Below are 18,041 nucleotides of genomic sequence, written 5' to 3' on the forward strand. Positions count from 1 at the left end.
TTCCCTGGAAGCAGGGTTCAAGGGACCCTTGACCTGCACTCGCGTCTCCCAGCCCTGCACCCCCCTTCAGATTGCTCTTCTCCTTTCCAGATGTGATGCTGGGCGACTACCATGGGAACAAGGTGGCCGTGAAGTGCATCAAGCACGACGCCACTGCTCAGGCCTTCCTGGCCGAGGCCTCGGTGATGACGTGAGTACGGGGGGGGGGGGGCGGGGGGAGCCCAGCATGAGAGCAAAGGCACGTTGATGATGGCAGAAGCTTAAGGGATCATTTTTATTGATTTGTTTTATTTCGCCTTAAGGTCCCAGGGCTGGTGGCAGCCCTTTATTATTATTATTATTATTATTATTATTATTTTATTATTATTATTATTATTAAATTTTATTTATACCCCGCCCTCCCCAGCCAAGACTGGGCTCAGGGCGGCTAACACCAGTATAAAAATAATTGATTGAAATACAACTTAAAAACAAGATTAAAACACAACATTAAAATGCAGCCTCATTTCAGTAGGAACTCAAATCAAAAACCTTTTTTGGGGATGAAAACGTCAAGTCTTCACCAAGGCCAGCTATCCAGACTGGTCCTACGTGGGCCAGAAAAAAGCCAGGGAAGTCCCCAAAGAGGAGTTCCATCACAGAAGGAGAAAGGAAGAGGGGGAGGGGATCAATTTGATTCCAAGCCAAAGGCCAGGCGGAACAACTCTGTCTTACAGCCCTGTGGAAAGAAATCAGATCCTGCAGGGCCCTGGTCTCATGAGGCAGAGCGTTCCATCAGGCCGGAGCCAGTGTTGAGAAGGCCCTGGCTCTGGATGAGGCTAATCTAACTTCCTTAGGGCCTGGGACCTCTAGGGTGTTACTATTTTAAAAACCCAGCGTTAAAAACAAATTGCACTCATGAGGAATAGGGTAAGAGAGTCTGTGTACTGGTCCAGTAAACGCTTCCGCTGCGCCACCAGCAACAGTTCTCTTTGCAGAGCTTTAATTAAGTCCAGTGCAGAGATTCTTGTTGCAGTACAAGCTTCAAAGTCTCAGCAGCAAAGAAATAACGACACAGGGAATCCTGTCTTTCCAAAGACAGGTTTATTGCAGAAAGATAACAGAAACACCTCCGGAGCTTTCAGACATTTTTGCTTCACGCCCCACAGGCAGAGAAAACAAACACTCTTTATATACTGAGCAACTTAACAACTTAACAAGCTTGACTACTTAAAGTCACATGACATTGCTAACTTGCCAGCGTCTTAGGTTTCACACCCTAACATAGGGTGGGTCCTGAAAAATATGTAACTTTTGGTGGGGTTAGAGGCCTCCCGAAAGAAGCGTAGGCACTGGGGGGGGCTGCAGGGAGTCCTTTGAGGGCCACCGTCACAGACTATCCTCCTGGTGTAGCCTTGCCCAAGTGAGCCTGAGACGTCGGGGGATGATCTGTTTATTTATATATCACATTTACACCCTACCTTCTTTCCTCCAAGGAGATTGGGATGGTAGCACATAGTTCTACTCCTCCACATTTTATCTTCACAACAAACCTGTGAGGTAGGCCGGGGGGACAGGCAAGAGTACTGGCCCCAAAGTCGCCCAGGGAGCTTGGTGGCTGAGCAGGGTCTCTCCAACCACTGCACCACACTGTCTCTCTCCCTTGAGGCAGCTGGCTTCAGAGATGAGGGTGCCTTTGCCTCTGGTCCAGCCTTTCCCTGTCTCTGTCTGTCTCTTTAAAAAACAGGCAGGGCCGAATCATCAGGTGAAGGACAGAAACGTCCAAGAGAGGCTGGCATGGTGCTGGGAACAACTATCTCCCCTGGCCATTGGTCATGCTGGCTGAGTTTAAGCAGAGCTTGGCTGGCCATCTGTCAAGGATTCTCTAGCTCTGATTCCTGGGGTTGGGCTGGATGACCCTTGGGGTCCCTTCCAGCTCTGCGTTTCCAGGATTCTATGAACGGAAATTGAAGTCCAACAACATCTGCAGGGCTCCAGCTTGACACAGAGGTTTGCCCAAGGAAGTGGGATTGATAGCACTGAGGATGGAGGCAAGAGCCCGTCAGTAGGTCCGCATGGGATTTCTCCCAGAGTAAGCACCCGGGTTGCTTAAGAGTTGGGAGAAGGGTGCTGGGCGCCATGAAGGATTGGGCTCCAGGGCTCCAGTCTGACTTCTGCATGGCTTAGACCCTGAAGATCCCAGGTTCAGTCCACGATGGTATCTCCAAGTGGAGATGGAAAAGATGTGCACCTGAAGCCCCAGAGGAATAGCTACCAGGCCTTGCTTGGAGCTCGCTGGACCAGGGGTCCAACTCTGGTCTAGGGCAGAATAATAATAATAATAATAATAATAATAATAATAATAATAATGGCTGGGGAATAATATTATTATTATTATTTATACCCCTCCCATCTGGCTGGGGAAACATTTTTTCCTTCCAGTAGCACCTTAAAGACCAACTAAGTTAGTTCTTGGTATGAGCTTTCGTGTGCATGCACACTTCTTCAGATACACTGAAACAGAAGTTGCCAGATCCTTCTATATAGTGAGAAGGTGGGGAGGGGTATTACTCAGAAGGGTGGTGGGAATGGGTGATTGGCAGATAGCTGTGATGAGCCTGTTGACGACTCTTAACGACTGCAATAGGTCTTACAGGAAAAAGCGACATAGACCAACACTGCTACCTATCTGTAACTACTAAACATTAAAAGCTTCCCTAAACAGGGCTGTCTTCAGATGTCTTCTAAAAGTCTGGTGGTTGTTCTTCTCTTTGACATCTGGTGGGAGGGCGTTCCACAGGGCGGGTGCCACCAACTAGAAGGCCCTCTGCCTGGTTCCCTGTAACTTGGCTTCTCGCAGTGAGGGAACCGCCAGAAGGCCCTTGGCGCTGGACCTCAGTGTCCGGGTAGAACGATGGGGGAGGAGACGCTCCTTCAGGTCTACTGCACCGAGGCCGTTTAGGGCTTTAAGGGTCAACACCAACACTTTGAATTGTGCTCAGAAACTTGTCCTTCCTGACAAGTTTCTCATCTTCTGAGAGATGAGTGTAGGGAGGGCTCCCTGGGGTATCCAAGGCCCCCCAACACTTGGGAGCAGGATCCGCAAAGGCGGCGGGGGGGGGGGGCACAGCCTCCCTTGGGCCCTTGGATGTCAGCAGTGTCCCTGCTGTGTCACCAGTCATTTATTTAGTTATTAAATTTATATGTCGCACTTCATATGAGGATCTCAGGGCGTTTCACAAGACAAAAATACAGGATAAAAGCACAAAATAAATAGAACAAAACGAAATAATAAACCCCCTCCCACAAACACATTTAAAAGGCTGTTAGAATAACAACCGGCCAAAGGCCTGGTTGAAGAGGAACATTTTCACCGGGCGCCTTAAGGTGTGTGATAGAGGTGGCAGCCAAACCTCCCTGGGGAGAGCGTTCCTCAAACGGTGGTGACTGGGCCTTGGCCACCCAGTAAGCTTCGTGGCTGAGCGGGGTGGGGATTTGAACCCTGGTCTGAAGGGCTCCTAGACTGACACTCATACAACTACACTGCGCTGCCTCTGATACCAGCCAGTGCCTTGTGGATGACACCTTCTCTTCCCTCCCTCCCTGGCCAATCTCATTGCAGGCAGCTCCGGCACAGCAACCTGGTTCAGATGCTGGGGGTGATTGTGGAGGAGAAGGGCGGCCTCTACCTCGTCACAGAGTACATGGCAAAGGTAAGGGGCTGGTGCCGCCCTGGGGGCTTCCTGGTGCTCCTGGCCAGGGGTGCTCAAAAGGCTGAGCCACCCTACCAGGCAGTTTTCAGCAGCTGGGCAGGACCCACGGCCAGGCCGTGGCCTGATCAAAGGGGGGGGGGGGCACGACTGCTGTATAAAAACATGGTGAACTGAATTTTTATTTTTTTAAATAATTTTTTATTAGTTTTTCAACATATCATTTTCAACAGTAATTAAACATACTTTCATATCTGTAATGGTTATAGGGGTTGCTCGTGCGTAAGTTGCCGCCACTCCTGGCTAGGTTACCTGGTTGAACCCTTTCTGTCTGGACAGCCCTTCACTTCATGGCTGTTCAGTCGCTGGCAGAATCCGTCAGTGGGCGTTTCTTGAACTTCTTCCAGCATAGAAGTTCTTTGACGCCAAGTCTCCGCCTACTCTCCCTGCGCGGAAGTCTTCTGCGCAGGGTGGGTGTGGGCAGCGGAGGACCCGTGCTCTCCCCGCTGGTCTCCGGCGAGGAGTCCTGGAGCCCCTTCGCCGATTCCCCCATCTGCCCCCCTTCACCCCTGGTGTTACGCTGATTTCCTTCCCCAGCAGATGGGCTGCCTCTCCTCCTGCTGGGCCCCTCTCCAGCATCGCTTGGGAGCCTTGCCTCCGCCTCTGGCTCCGATGGCAGTTCCCTGACAATATCTATTACCCTTTTTTTTTTACTTCCATCAATCACATCTGAAAATTTTCCAATCTATTCACTAAATATACAATTCTAACTTCCACATTTAATTCATAACTAATATCTCTATTCTTTCTCTAATTTGCAATGCTTCATACGTTTCCCCTTACAAAACTTCTTGTAGTCCTACTAGCGTAATTTGTTGATTACAGTTGCTCTTCAAATAGTTCATATATTTCTTCCAATCTTCTGTAAATCTCTGGTCCCACAGGTTTCGAGTCCCTCCTGTCATTTTGTCTAATTCTGCATAGTCCATTAATTTTGCCTGCCATTCTCCTTTCATCGGAATTTCTTCTTGTCTCCATTTCTGGGCTGTCAATACTCTTGCTGCAGTTGTTGCATATAAAAACGATTTAACATCTTGCCTATTAATATCCTTGTCTATAATACCAAGTGTGTAACAACTTTTAAAGGCTTTAGAGATTGCCCAACTCCTTAGCCAAAGACCACCCAAAAGTATCATACCAGGTCACAGAAAGAGGCTGTCTGCAACAGAAAGTTGAGAATGTGGCTTGTTTCCTGTCTGTCAATATACCTGATTGTGTTTGTCAGTCTGGGCCATTCTTTTGAAATGTAAGGCCGACCCCATTCATACTCAGAAGATGATCTTTGTAACAGATACTTTTCCATAACAGTTTTGCAGAGGGGTAGCCCATTCATTCCAAGAGGTTTATCTGTTTACAGAATTGGAAAGGATTTGCAAGTGAAAAGAACTTTTGGGAAGGGCTTCCCAAGATGCTTCCTTCTTCTGCAAAGAAAATATCTGGGGCTATTAAGAAGGCCAAGATGCTTTTGGGAAGGTTCTGTGTACTCAGATAAAGTGTCTTTTTTCAGGGAATATTTCCTAATTTTGAAGGGTGAAGGATTGGGGTTTTTTGGGGGGCGTCTCCTATGTATGCGCCTTAAAATTTGTGTAACAAAAGAGGCCTTGGTGACTAAGGAGAGAGAGAGAGAGTGAGAGAGAGCTGGCTGGTGAGGTTAGAATGTGCCTTGCACGCCTCTGCTTAGCTGGAAAAAAACTCCCCTGATTAGACTTGTAATGGGCTGAGAGTTGCACTCCATACTTGACCCCCCCCCCCCGACACTGTTTGTGACATTAACCCTTCTCTTCCCACTTCTCTTTGTCTGCAGGGAAGTTTAGTCGATTACCTTCGCTCCCGAGGGAGGTCTGTGCTAGGGGGAGAATGTCTGCTGAAGTTCTCCTTGTAAGTATGGCGCGAGCGAGACAAGGCCACACACCCAACTGGCAGGATCTGTGCCTGCACAAAACAGCAATCAGAACTTGTTTGTGTGTAGACAGATGGATCAATAGAGACAGAGAGATGTTTGCAACAGCCACCAACCATTGCAATTTGGGTGCCAAGTACAAACACATGCAAACATCACTAAGCAGATAAAATTGCCAAAAGCTAAATGTAAAGCCACACAGTTTAAAAATCAAGAGACGATCGCTGTAGGTCATCCATTTTATTTTATTGGCAGTTAGAACTGTTGCTGTCTTTTCAGTCATCAGTTTGTCTTGATCCGCAAGGAGAAAAGTCACATTCAGGATGAGATGTTGGCGGCGGATTGATTATGTAAATGTCTGCACAGAGGGCAGATTGGCAGCGCATAAAACCATGTGTCAGCGTTCTCGTCTTCGCATGGACATGCATGATTTTGGAATGAGACCCCCCTTAAAACTCAGCTGGAGGAGGCATGTTCAACCACACCCTCAAGAAAACTGTTCTGTGACCTTGGCAGCTGGGTCATTACCTAAACCCACCCCAATGGGACAACTTTGATGGGTGGGTGGGACAGCCCGCCTGTCAGTCACATGGAGCCCTCATAACATCACATGGTTGGCAGGTGGGTTGACATGTCCACCCACCAATGCCCCTTGCGCAGCACTTCCCTAAGCACCTAACAGCTGAGTGCTTCTTGGGCACCACGTGCAACGTCAGATGTGAGCATGGTTTGGGGGAAACAGCCTTGCCAGCCAAATAAGAACCCTGGCCAGGCCAGTTTGAGCTTGTGGGCTGGTTGTTCCTCATCCCTGTTGTACATTTTTGGCATCTGGCCAGCGATAAAAAATTGTTAGTTTACTTTTCAGATAATGTTTTGCCTTTTTTGCAGCTCCGCATTCTCTTACTGCATTCTGTGGCCCACCTTAATACCTGTTGAGGCTTAAATCCATGCATTTTAATCAATTGCCCACAGCATTATACAGTGCCAGACACTCTGGTTTTAAAATTACAGGGAAGAGCCATATGTATTCCATGCAGAGATCTCCCAGGTTCAGTCCCAATGGCAGCTGGGAGACACTCCTGCCTGGAACTCTGCAGAACTGCTGCCAATCAGTGTAGACAGAACTAACCTAGATGAAGTAATTGACTGTTTTGGTATAATAAATAACAAGATGAAAAAATCTTTTTTAATAATTCCAGTGGCACCTTAAAGATCAACTAAATATAAGCTTTCAAGGTATGAGCTTTATTGTGTGGTACCTCGGGTTAAGTACTTAATTTGTTCCGGAGGTCTGTTCTTAACCTGAAACTGTTCTTAACCTGAAGCACCACTTTAGCTAATGGGGCCTCCTGCTGCCGCTGCGCCGCCAGAGCACGATTTCTGTTCTCATCCTGAGGTAAAGTTCTTAACCCGAGGTACTATTTCTGGGTTAGCGGAGTCTGTAACCTGAAGCGTTTGTAACCCAAGGTACCACTGGACACACTTCATCAGATACTCTGACGCTGAGGTCGCTTCAACCTTATAACTGTTGTTGTTAGAAATAAACAACTGTTGTTGTTTTGGTATAAGGCAGCTTTCTATCTTCCCAGCTAATCATTTGGAGGACGCATCTAGAAGCACAGGAGAATCTTCTTGGGGGTGATAGCATGTGTTCACGGGAGCTTAAAACAGAGGAAAATGGATAAGGAGATGCTGGGAAGGATTTGAATGTCAGGTGATTGATGGGCCTTTCATCACAGTGTCAAAACTACGGCCTGTAATGATAACGTTTCAATCATTCAGTCTTAAAATGCCCACACTACTTTTCATGTAAAAAATAAAATAAATAGGATTATGCAACGGTTTAACAGATGCAAGCACTAATTAACACAAATAATCAGTACAGAATACAACAGCAGCAGAACCAGGTAAAGGGTATTTTGGTCCTACATACAAAGAAAGAGAATGTGGTCAGGGCATTCCAAATCCTGGGGGCCACCACAGAAACAGGCCCTGCTTTGCAATCCAACCTGTGCTGCAAGTTGCAATTCAGAGCAGAGCCTCATTCGCATGTCTTGTCTGCCAAGAGGCTTGTGCAGGGAGACAGCTCTGCGCTGGCATCAGCTCCTTTTCCTGAGTCTTGCCTGCCTGTTCTCCCCACACAGAGACGTCTGTGAAGCCATGGCGTACCTGGAGGCAAACAACTTCGTCCATCGGGACTTGGCAGCGCGGAACGTCCTGGTCTCGGAAGACAACATTGCCAAAGTCAGTGACTTCGGGCTGACGAAAGAAGCCTCGTCAACCCAGGACACGGGCAAGCTGCCAGTGAAATGGACGGCGCCGGAAGCACTTAGAGAAAAGGTTCGGCACAACACGGGGGTGACCTTGGGGGGGGGCCTGAGCCATCACAGACACGGATGACCGTCTGTCCAGCGTGAGGAACCTCAGCCTGGGGGGCAAGCGGGGCCCTCCTGCCCCCTCTCTTCCGCTCTCGGGACTGACTCTTGAGGGGGGGGCGCCCCTTACCAGCCCCCACCCCCTGCTGGCCAGCATGAGCTTGATTTGCAAAATGGACTTGATCAGTCATGAGCTACGATAGTTCATGTTTTGCAGAGGAGGCTGGGTGTAGTTTGGGGGGCATTTGGTGGCTTTGGGAAAAGGCTAAAACCCAGTTCCCTAAAAAGAGGGTGTTGAGCAGAGGTGGTTTTAGGACACGGCATGGCTGGTTCGGTTGCGCTGGCTGCTGTGCTATGGGGGGCACCCAAACAGTGCTGTACAGCAGAGCACAAGAGGCAGACGGTTCTGCTGCTGAAATTTGAGAGCCCAAATCCGCCGCTGTGGCGAGAGGCTGTGTGATGATCTCCAGGCTTGGGGAGTATCTCGCCACCCCAGGAACCATTTCCCTCAACGATGGACTTCCTTTCTCTTAGCAGAAATTTTCCACCAAGTCCGACGTCTGGAGCTTTGGGATCCTTCTCTGGGAAATCTACTCCTTTGGGCGAGTGCCTTATCCGAGAATTGTAAGTGACGGAAGCTCAGCTTGGGCGGCTTTTGATGTTTCGACAGGGATCCTGTCCCTCTCCTCCTTTTTTTGCAGCCAACTCTTGCAGCAACTGCATTTTTGCTCTGCCTTCTCTTCTCATAGCAGTTGAGTTGCCTTAGGGCAGTGATGGCCAAACTTGGCCCTCCAGCTGTTTTGGGACTCCTTCACCCTTTGCGGCCTATGTGCACACACCCCTCCAGCTCACCTGCCGGGTCCACAATGCCCATGCATCCCTCAGGCACATCTGAGCATTTGCTCACACAACACCGCTGCCTTCTTACATCTCAGCTCCTCTGAAAGCTCCTTATGCAACCGCAGTGGTTCCTTTACATGTCCCCCACTTTTCTTTCTTGTTGGAATTCTCGGCTTTTGTGTCTTAAATAGTTCACCTTTAAGAAACTCCCACCCATCTTGGACTCCCTTCTCTTTGGGTATTTCTGACCATGAGATCTCACCCGGCAGTTTCTTAAGCTTTTTGAAATTGGCCTTAAAATCCAGAGTGCATGTCTGACTACGCCCAGATTTCCCTGCCTCTGTATCATCAAACCCAAGAGGGGTACGGTCACTTCCTCCCAGGGTTCCAAGTACTTAGACTTCGTCAATCAGTTCCTCACTGATGGTGAGGACGAGGTCCAAGGTAGATGGCCCCCTTGTTGCTTCCTCTACCTTCTGGGAAATGAAATTGTAAGCGAGACAATGGAGGGATTTGTTGGACCTTATATTCAGCGCGGGTGGCGCTGTGGGACGCGGGTGGCGCTGTGGGTAAAAGCCTCAGCGCCTAGGGCTTGCCGATTGAAAGGTCGGCGGTTCGAATCCCCGTGGCGGGGTGCGCTCCCATTGCTCGGTCCCAGCGCCTGCCAACCTAGCAGTTCGAAAGCACCCCCAGGTGCAAGTAGATAAATAGGGACCGCTTACTGGCGGGAAGGTAAACGGCGTTTCCGTGTGCTGCGCTGGCTCGCCAGATGCAGCTTTGTCACGCTGGCCACGTGACCCGGAAGTGTCTGCGGACAGCGCTGGCTCCCGGCCTATAGAGTGAGATGGGCGCACAACCCCAGAGTCTGTCAAGACTGGCCCGTACGGGCAGGGGTACCTTTACCTTTACCTTTATATTCTTGGCAGAGTTTGAGTTCTGACGGATATCAGGATAGTCGAAGTCTGCTATGATTACTATATTTCTGAATGTTTGGTAATCTGCTGTAGGAAGGCACCATCCAAGTCAGGCTTGGTGATCTATAGCAGACCCCCACAGTAAGGTCACTGTTGTCTTTCTCTCCTATTTTTGTAACCCAGGGGTCAACAAACTTACCTCAGGCTGGTGTCTCCAGTGCCGATCACGCGGCAGGCCGGAGGGCGGGGGAGCACGTGCCCATACGCTTGTGCACATGCTATTTCCGGCGCACTTCTGGGTCGGAGGAGCACCGGAAACGGCATGTGCACGGGCCTCCTCCGACCCGGATGTGCACCGGAAATAATGCTTGCGCATGTGCACAAGCTATTTCCGGTGCTTCTCTGACCCAGAAGTGGGCAGCCGCGCAGCTCCGGTAAGAGTGGGTGGTAGCAGTGGGTGGTGCCGCAGGCCGGATAAACGAGTCCCTCGGGCCTTATCTAGCCCGTGGGCCTTAGTTTGGGGACCCCTGTTTTAACCCATATACTCTTAATCTGCTTTCCATACTCCAGGTCATGGATTTCTTCACAAGTGTACACATCCTTTATAATGCTGCTACTCCTTCCTTCCAGTTTGATCTATTCCTTTTGAATAGGTTATACCCCTCAATTTCTATATTTCAGTCATGAGCCTCATCCCATCAGATCTTAGTAATGCTTATTAGGTCATATAATGCATGTTCTGCATTAAGAGCTCAAATTCATCTTGTTTCCCTCTCCTCCCACCCCTTGCAGCCTCTGAAGGATGTAGTCCCTCGCGTGGAGAAGGGGTACAAAATGGAGTCCCCCGACGGCTGCCCTCAGATCGTCTACGAGGTGATGAAGAAGTGCTGGACCTTGGACCCCGCACACCGGCCCGCCTTCCACCAACTACGGGAACAGCTAGAGCATATCAAAGCCAGCGAGCTTTACCTGTGAGGTGGGCGGGAGGGTGGGGTTTCCCTTGGACACGCCTCTTCTTCCACCACTTCCTGTGACCCGCCTCCCACGCCCATGCGTCTGGGGGTTGGGGATAACGGGCGAGGGGGCTGAGGGAGCGGTTCTTCTCCACCCCTCCAGGAATGCAGAATTCCTCCACTCAAGGGACTGTATTTAGAGAAACATATTGGACTGTGTGCATATTTACCCCCCACCCCCGTGCCCCAGCTGGTGGGGGGGTGGGGGTCCGGCTCCTCCTCCTCCCTCCTCCTCCTCCGTGGAAAAGGCTCCCCCATATCTTTTTCAGTGGGGTCACCAGTAGACGCACGAGGGAAAGAGAAAATATGGGAGACCCCAAAATCTTCTGGTCCTGTAGGAATCCCGGTTCTCTTATAGCAGGGAGAGACCCTGACTGTTGGTTTGTAGCATGTACCCCACACTTCCCCCACCCCATTTGACCCCCTCCTCACAGAAGCGCCTCTCCCCGCCCCCCGCCGCGCCTCCTTCCTTCCCCCTTTGACTTTCTCCGCAGAACCAGACCTCCATGCCTCCCATTAAATGGGGAGATGTAAGACGTTCACATAGCACCAAAACAATGGGAAGATGGGGGGGGAGGAGGGAGGGAGATCCCATGAGGTGTGGGAGACAGAGGGATTTCCCTTCCCCTCCCAGTATTTCTGTGACTGCTGGAAATACCCAAATTACCAATCCAGTATCTTTTACCCCACCCCCGCTGCCCACAACACACCTTTTTTTATTAAAAAAGAAAAGATTTTTGTTCCGTTTTTATTTTTATTTTTTGTTCCTTTTAATGTTATTTCAAACTGCACCGGAAATCAGCCGTTTTGCTGGGTTTTACTAAAGTTGCAAATCTTATTTTTTAAAGTAATAATAAAAAAAGGTTTAAAAAAAAAGAAGAAAAGAAAACAGAACACGCTCTGAAATTTAGCAAACTCACCCCCCACCCCCAACAAAATGAAGGCAGGGCAAGTTTAAAACCGCAAAGCCACCAAGGACGGCTGTTGGGTTTTTTGGGTTTTCTTTGCTTAAAAACAGTGTTTGCATGCTGTCTCCAGAGGCCTTTTTCCAGTCCTGTCTAGTGCTTTATGCTCATATACTGCTGCCAACTGTGAGATTAAACTGTAATAAAGATCATTCCATATGAACACGTATGAGCTCCTGCCTTGGTTGTCCTCTTTTCCCTGCGTCTGTAAGCGCCAGGGGGTGGTTTTGAGGAGGAGGCTGGGCTGCCTGGTTAGAAATGTCAGGGCTCCACATCCACTGGACTTTGACTGGTAGGTCAAGAAGAAGAAGAAGAAGAAGAGTTTGGATTTGATATGCCGCCTTTCACTCCCTTTAAGGAGTCTCAAAGTGGCTAACATTCTCCTTTCCCTTCCTCCCCCACAACAAACACTCTGTGAGGTGAGTGGGGCTGAGAGACTTCAGAGAAGTGTGACTGGCCCAAGGTCACCCATCAGCTGCATGTGGAGGAGCGGGGACGCGAACCCGGTTCCCCAGATTACGAGACTACCGCTCTTAACCACTACACCACACTGACCACCGAGTGGGTCCTCCAAGGCACCACCAACATGGAATGTAGGGCGAAAGAATTAAGAAACGGGTTCCCACATGCATTTGCAGGTTAAAAGTGAGTCCTGAGCCTTGAAAGATTGGAGACTTCTGCTCCAAATGGTCAGCCTGCGTTGAGGAGCCTGTGAACCTCATGAGAGGGGGGGGGACAGAGAATGGGGTGGCACGGGGGGAGGGACTATATAGCACTACAAACGCCACCCACTCTTGTTTGTGGCTCTGCCCGCAATCAGTAATGCAACACCACAACTTCACCCAGCTGCACATAGGTGCCGACTCCCTGGGTGCCTGAGCACCCACACAAAATTCCCCATGAAGGAACCGGGAACCCACAAATTTCAGTGCCAGGGCCATGCACAGTGCACGGCAGCCACAGCCTCGGGCTCCCACCGTCGCGGGGTCAAGCTGGCATTCCTACAGCTGCATCATGCTGCTGGCTCATGTTCAGCATGTGATTGACTGCAATGTACTTAATATAGTTATAGATTTATATTTGTGCTTATATTGGAATTTTTTTTTTAATGCCTGATTAATTGCGGGTACATTTTCAATCATCAGGGAATTTTTAATGTGGTTGGTCAGCCGAGAAAACTTTGTATGGATGTGTGATTATAATCCAACTAATGGGCTGAAATCTGAAATGGTGAGTGAACGGTGAGTTGATAGATCTTGGCAAAAAAAGCCTCTGTTGTCTCCTGCTTCAGGCTCCCTCCCATAATAACTGCAGCTTTGGGGGCTATGGATGTTTGCATTGTCAAATTTCTCAGGTTCCATGTGTGGAGGCAGCACCTGGAAGCACGTGGTGGGCAAGAGAAAAACTGTGAGTGCACCAGGGCAATGCATCTTTTACACCTCTACTCCAGTGCTCTTGTCCGGAGGCACCCAGCCGAGAGGCCTGCTGTGAAATTGCTGGCCTTTGAACAGAATTAGGTAGCTAGTCCCTAAGATCGCTCACCATACCTGAAGATGGGAACATGGCCAATGCAACACTGTTTTTGAAATGGGGATCCAGGGAATCTAGGAAGTTACTGGCTAATTAGCTGAAGTCTCCTCAGGGAAAACTTCTGGAAAGCATGATTAAAGATAGAATTGCCAAGCAGAGAGAAGAACAAGCATTGCTGGAGAGGAACCAGCATGGCTTCTGCAAGGATATGTCCTGCTTTCAGAGTTCTTTGAGAGCGTCAACAAGCATTTGGATGGAGTGGCCCACTAGATACTTTTGATAGCCTTATGCTTCTGAATCAGGCCACTTACTCTTGCAAACAACCTGTGCTACATCCTTGGATACAATGTTTTTTTTTTAAAAAAAAGATATTTATTAAATTTTCCAATTTTTTAAACAAACAAAAAAGAGCAAACAAAAAAGTTTTTTTAAAAAAAACATATAGTTCATAAAACACTTTTCAATAACAAATTTCTCAGACCTCCTCATACCTCCCCTTCTTGTATTCCATTTAAAGTTATTTGTTCAGCAAATCCTTCACTTAAAGCATTACAGCTTATAATATCACCTTATTTTCCAAACCCTTTTTCCCCCATCTATATTCCTTTATATAATTACAGCTAGAAACCACTCAATTTCAATCCAACACCATTTCAACTTTCCTTCTTGGAGACAATGTTATAATGTTCTGCTCCCCAAATCATTTCACCTGATCCCAAAATGCGTCCATCACTACACAGCTTCGTCTAGAAATAACAAGAATCCGAATTAAATTTTAATTTTCGCTTTGGTTCATTTACTGAAAATAATGCAATGCCACAGCATGTACTTTCCTTCAGTTGTTTGGATGGGGAGAGGGAAAAGAGTGTTCTCAAACATTTCTTAGAAAAATCTGAGAAATTTCAGCTCACTTAATGTTAAACAAAACACTTTTGTTCACATCTGTAGGTGGATGATGGAACAAAGGAAAAGACTGGCGGGAGGACCAATTTTGCTGAATGTTCTTCAGGAAAAGAGTGAAATTCCTCAACAATATACAAGGAAAATGAAATATTTATCAGGAAATGTGCTTTTGTGCATTTTTCGACTGTTTTCATGGTCCCTTTTTCTAATGGACCCACATAGCTGTCTGCAATCTTTCGCCACTAGATGGCCCTCTGACCAAAGGTTTTCTTCCTTTGCCTGAGAAGCAAAGGTAGCCATGTTTGCCCACAAAAAAAATCCAAAATCCACATCGAAGAGCAATGTGTTCCCTCCACCCTCTTCCTCTCCTACCTAACCTGCTGAAGAGCTCTGTAGAACCTAAAAACTTCAACACCATTGTGCAGCCTTTTGGTTGGCCTAGTAAAGGTGTGGCCCAAATGAGAATCTTTTGTTTTATTTTTCTCTTACAGGTCAATAGAGTGTTAAGGTTCACATTCCCTATTGGGCAGCCTTCTGGTGATCTCATGCCATGGGGGGGGAGTGGCTGGAGGCAAAAGTGGGGAGAGCAACAAATGTAAAAATTAACTTTGTATAGTAAAGGTAAAGGGACCCCTGACCATTAGGTCCAGTCGTGGCCGACTCTGGGGTTGTGGCGCTCATCTCACTTTATTGGCCGAGGGAGCTGGCGTACAGCTTCCAGGTCATGTGGCCAGCATGACTAAGCCGCTTTTGGCGAACCAGAGCAGCGCATGGAAACGCCATTTACCTTCCCGCCGGAGTGGTACCTATTTATCTACATGCACTTTGATGTGCTTTCGAACTGCTAGGTTGGCAGGAGCAGGGACTGAGCAATGGGAGCTCACCCCGTTGCGGGGATTCGAACCACCAACCTTCTGATCAGCAAGTCCTAGGCTCTGTGATTTAACCCACAGCGCCACCTGCGTCCCTATTTTGTATAATAGGCTAGTTTAACTACACACACACACACACACACACACACACACACACAACCCTCGGTGCCCCTCCCCGATCCTGGCAATTACTGGAGTGCAAAGACCCTTTCCAGCCAGGCAAAAACACTTGAGGGGGTGGATCAGCGCTGGGTGGGGGGAGGGTGTCTCAGGGAGAGTTTTGAGGGCCAGATAGAGAGGACTGGGGGCCACATCTGGCCACCAGCTCTCCGGTTCCCGCTCTGGGCTTAGGTAAAAAAGAGGGAGGTACTACATCGTCTGGAACAGGGGTCAGCAAACTTACTGCACCTCGGGCCGGTGTCTCCGGCGCTGATCGTGCAGCGGGCCAGAGGGTGGGGGAGCCTGCGCCCATACGTGTGCGCACATGCTATTTCTGGCGCACTTTGAGGTCAGAGGAGCACCGGAAATAGCTTGTGCGCATGTGTACGGGCCGCCTCCGACCAGGATGTGCACTGGAAATAACATGCATGTGCACAAGCTATTTCCGACCCGGAAGTGGGCACAGCGCAGCGCCGGTAAGAGTGGGTGGCAGCAGCAGGGGTCACCGCGGGCCAGATAAACGAGTCTCTCGGGCCTTATCCAGCCTGCAGGCCTTAGTTTGGGGACCCCTGATCTTGAAGCACCCTGAATATTATTTCATCTATTGTAGAAACAGCTTTCCTAGCGTAGCCCACCTCATGTTGCTAGTGTACCCTGTTTTGTTGGCTTTCATTGTTTATACTAGCCAGTTTTCCCCAACTGGAAGCCACTTTGCATATTAAGTTATGAGAGCGGTATAAGAGAGTCACAAGTCCTCCGATGCAGGAAGTGTCGTTCTCAGTTACAAGATGTGTGTCTCTCTGGGTGTATACAAATACGCAGAGAAAAAATGCAATGAAGAGTGGCGCCAGTTTGTGCCTGGGGCATTTTGATGCAAAGCTCATTATTACTCGCCCTTCACCAGCAGGCCCTAGGGTGGCTTACAAGAAATTGAAACTCAGTATTAAAATCAGTTGACATCAGGAAATAGGGCAGGTCCTGAAGACACACATTCAAGTGTCAAAGGGCGCAGGGTCAAAAGGCTCATGGACTTTAACGTGTGTGCAGAAGTGGACGCAATTTGTTGTTGTTTTTTCCCTTCCACATGTTCATTAGGACCAATTGTGAACAAGCTCTAATAAGGTCTCGTGTGCACTTTGTGTAACCACCAGGCTTTGTGTTTTCAGCAACAGGGATCAACGGTTGCTTCATCCTTCTAGGGGAACCTGCTGATGCCGTCTTTAGGCTGAGTCTAAATGCAGACCTTGGGGCTACAGGATCCAGCCAAGATATAATTTATTTACCTCCTCACACCTTGCACTTGGTGTAAAATTTCAGGTGAGTTCTGGAGCTCAAAAGCTTGCACTCCCCCTTTCAGTACTGCGGTTGCTCCTAATGCCTTTATTGCCTATTTGTGGATTTTGGTGTGTCTCCCCCTTTTAGGACCAACATCTTCCTTCCTTCCTTCCTTCCTTCCTTCCTTCCTTCCTTCCTTCCTTCCTTCCTTCCTTCCTTCCTTCCTTCCTTCCTGTCCCAGCTGTTAATATTTTCTGTATCTGGCGGGTGTTGGGGGAGAGACCAAACTCACCAGTAGAGTGCTCATCCTGCACACAAAAGGTCCCTAGTCCAGTCCTCAGCATCTCCATATGGGGCTTTGGCCTGGAAGCCTGCACACCACGAGACGGCAGGTGATGCTGAGCTACTTGGCTCCTTGGCCTCACCAGGTGACGGGAAGCTTCCTTTGCAACATTTGGCACTGAACTGTGGACCTTCTCCAAAGTGTCTGATCCCAGATTCAGTCCCTGCCTGCTTTGGTTAAGAAGGATCAGGTGGCAGTGAGGCGACAGCCGACTTTCTGAGGCACCGGAGAGCAAGCTGTGCTGAGCTAAGGCAGACCCAGTGGGCTGCTCTCCTCTTAAGACAGTTTCTTTGCTCCCGTCCTGTGTGTGGCTCCTGCCGGCCCAGGGTTCTGCTCCATGACTTCTACGTTAGAGTCGCTAGTCCTGAAGGTGCCATAAAATGACTTTTTTATTTTCTTTCTTTCTTTCCCCCCTTTTTCCCTTCCTGGTTTTGTAGCAACAGACTATTGTGGCGCCCTAGAACTCTCCCAAGCGAGGCTCAAAAAGGCAGTGGGGCCTCCTGGGACTATCCTTCTGTGGAAAATGTGTTGCTTCCAGTCCCCTGGCAGGAAAATCAATGGCGTAACATGTTCCTAGTTCCCAGAATAGCTTTCATAGACTGAGGGTATTTGTGATCGTGCAAGTGCTACTCAATAAACTGGCTGCACAGTCCCTTGACTGGCTGAAAAGGAGCTCCGTCTCATGCAGAGGAAATCACCAACAGAATCAGCTGCACGGCTGGCTGGCATTCTCTCTCGTCCAGGTTCCCTCTTGTGCTGTGGGGGAGGGGGAGGGATCCCAGTCACACTGCATTTATAGGTAAGTCTACCTGATTTGCCTTATCTGAAGCAACACAGAAACCCAAACAGCCATCCTTCCAAGTTAACACATCTCCAGATTTTGCAATGCAATTCTCCAGCCAAGTAATGTTTATAAATATTGATAGTCTGGGGCAAACTAACATGCACATGGTAGTTTGTGATGTGCTATAGTGCAAGAAAAGGGACGCGGGTGGCGCTGTGGGTTAAACCACAGGGCCTAGGACTTGCTGATCAAAAGATTGGCGGTTCGAATCCCTGCAACAGGGTGAGCTCCCGTTGCTCAGTCCCTACTCCTGCCAACCTAGCAGTTCGAAAGCACGTCAAAGTGCAAGTAGATAAATAGGTACCACTCTGGTGGGAAGGTAAATGGCATTTCCATGTGCTGCCCTGGTTCGCCAGAAG

At 48.9% G+C, this 18,041-nt stretch overlaps 1 protein-coding gene across 6 annotated transcripts in view; it reads left to right on the forward strand.

The window, feature by feature from the left end:
* The window catches only part of CSK (C-terminal Src kinase), a 71,181-nt gene extending 59,253 nt beyond the window's left edge, over positions 1-11,928 (forward strand). For 5 of the 6 annotated variants that reach the window (XM_053402907.1, XM_053402909.1, XM_053402906.1 and 2 more), the window contains exons 8-13: positions 91-190; positions 3,602-3,692; positions 5,554-5,627; positions 7,794-7,989; positions 8,559-8,648; positions 10,571-11,928. In XM_053402907.1, the coding sequence (XP_053258882.1) occupies positions 91-190; positions 3,602-3,692; positions 5,554-5,627; positions 7,794-7,989; positions 8,559-8,648; positions 10,571-10,753 (734 nt within the window). In that variant the 3' untranslated portion in view covers positions 10,754-11,928. The remainder of the gene's footprint in view (positions 1-90; positions 191-3,601; positions 3,693-5,553; positions 5,628-7,793; positions 7,990-8,558; positions 8,649-10,570) is intronic. The other variant, XM_053402904.1, reaches the window with a different exon arrangement.
* The last annotated feature ends 6,113 nt before the right edge of the window (positions 11,929-18,041 follow it).

Source organism: Podarcis raffonei, chromosome 9 (assembly GCF_027172205.1).
Source record: "Podarcis raffonei isolate rPodRaf1 chromosome 9, rPodRaf1.pri, whole genome shotgun sequence".
NCBI classification, from domain to species: Eukaryota; Metazoa; Chordata; class Lepidosauria; order Squamata; family Lacertidae; genus Podarcis; species Podarcis raffonei.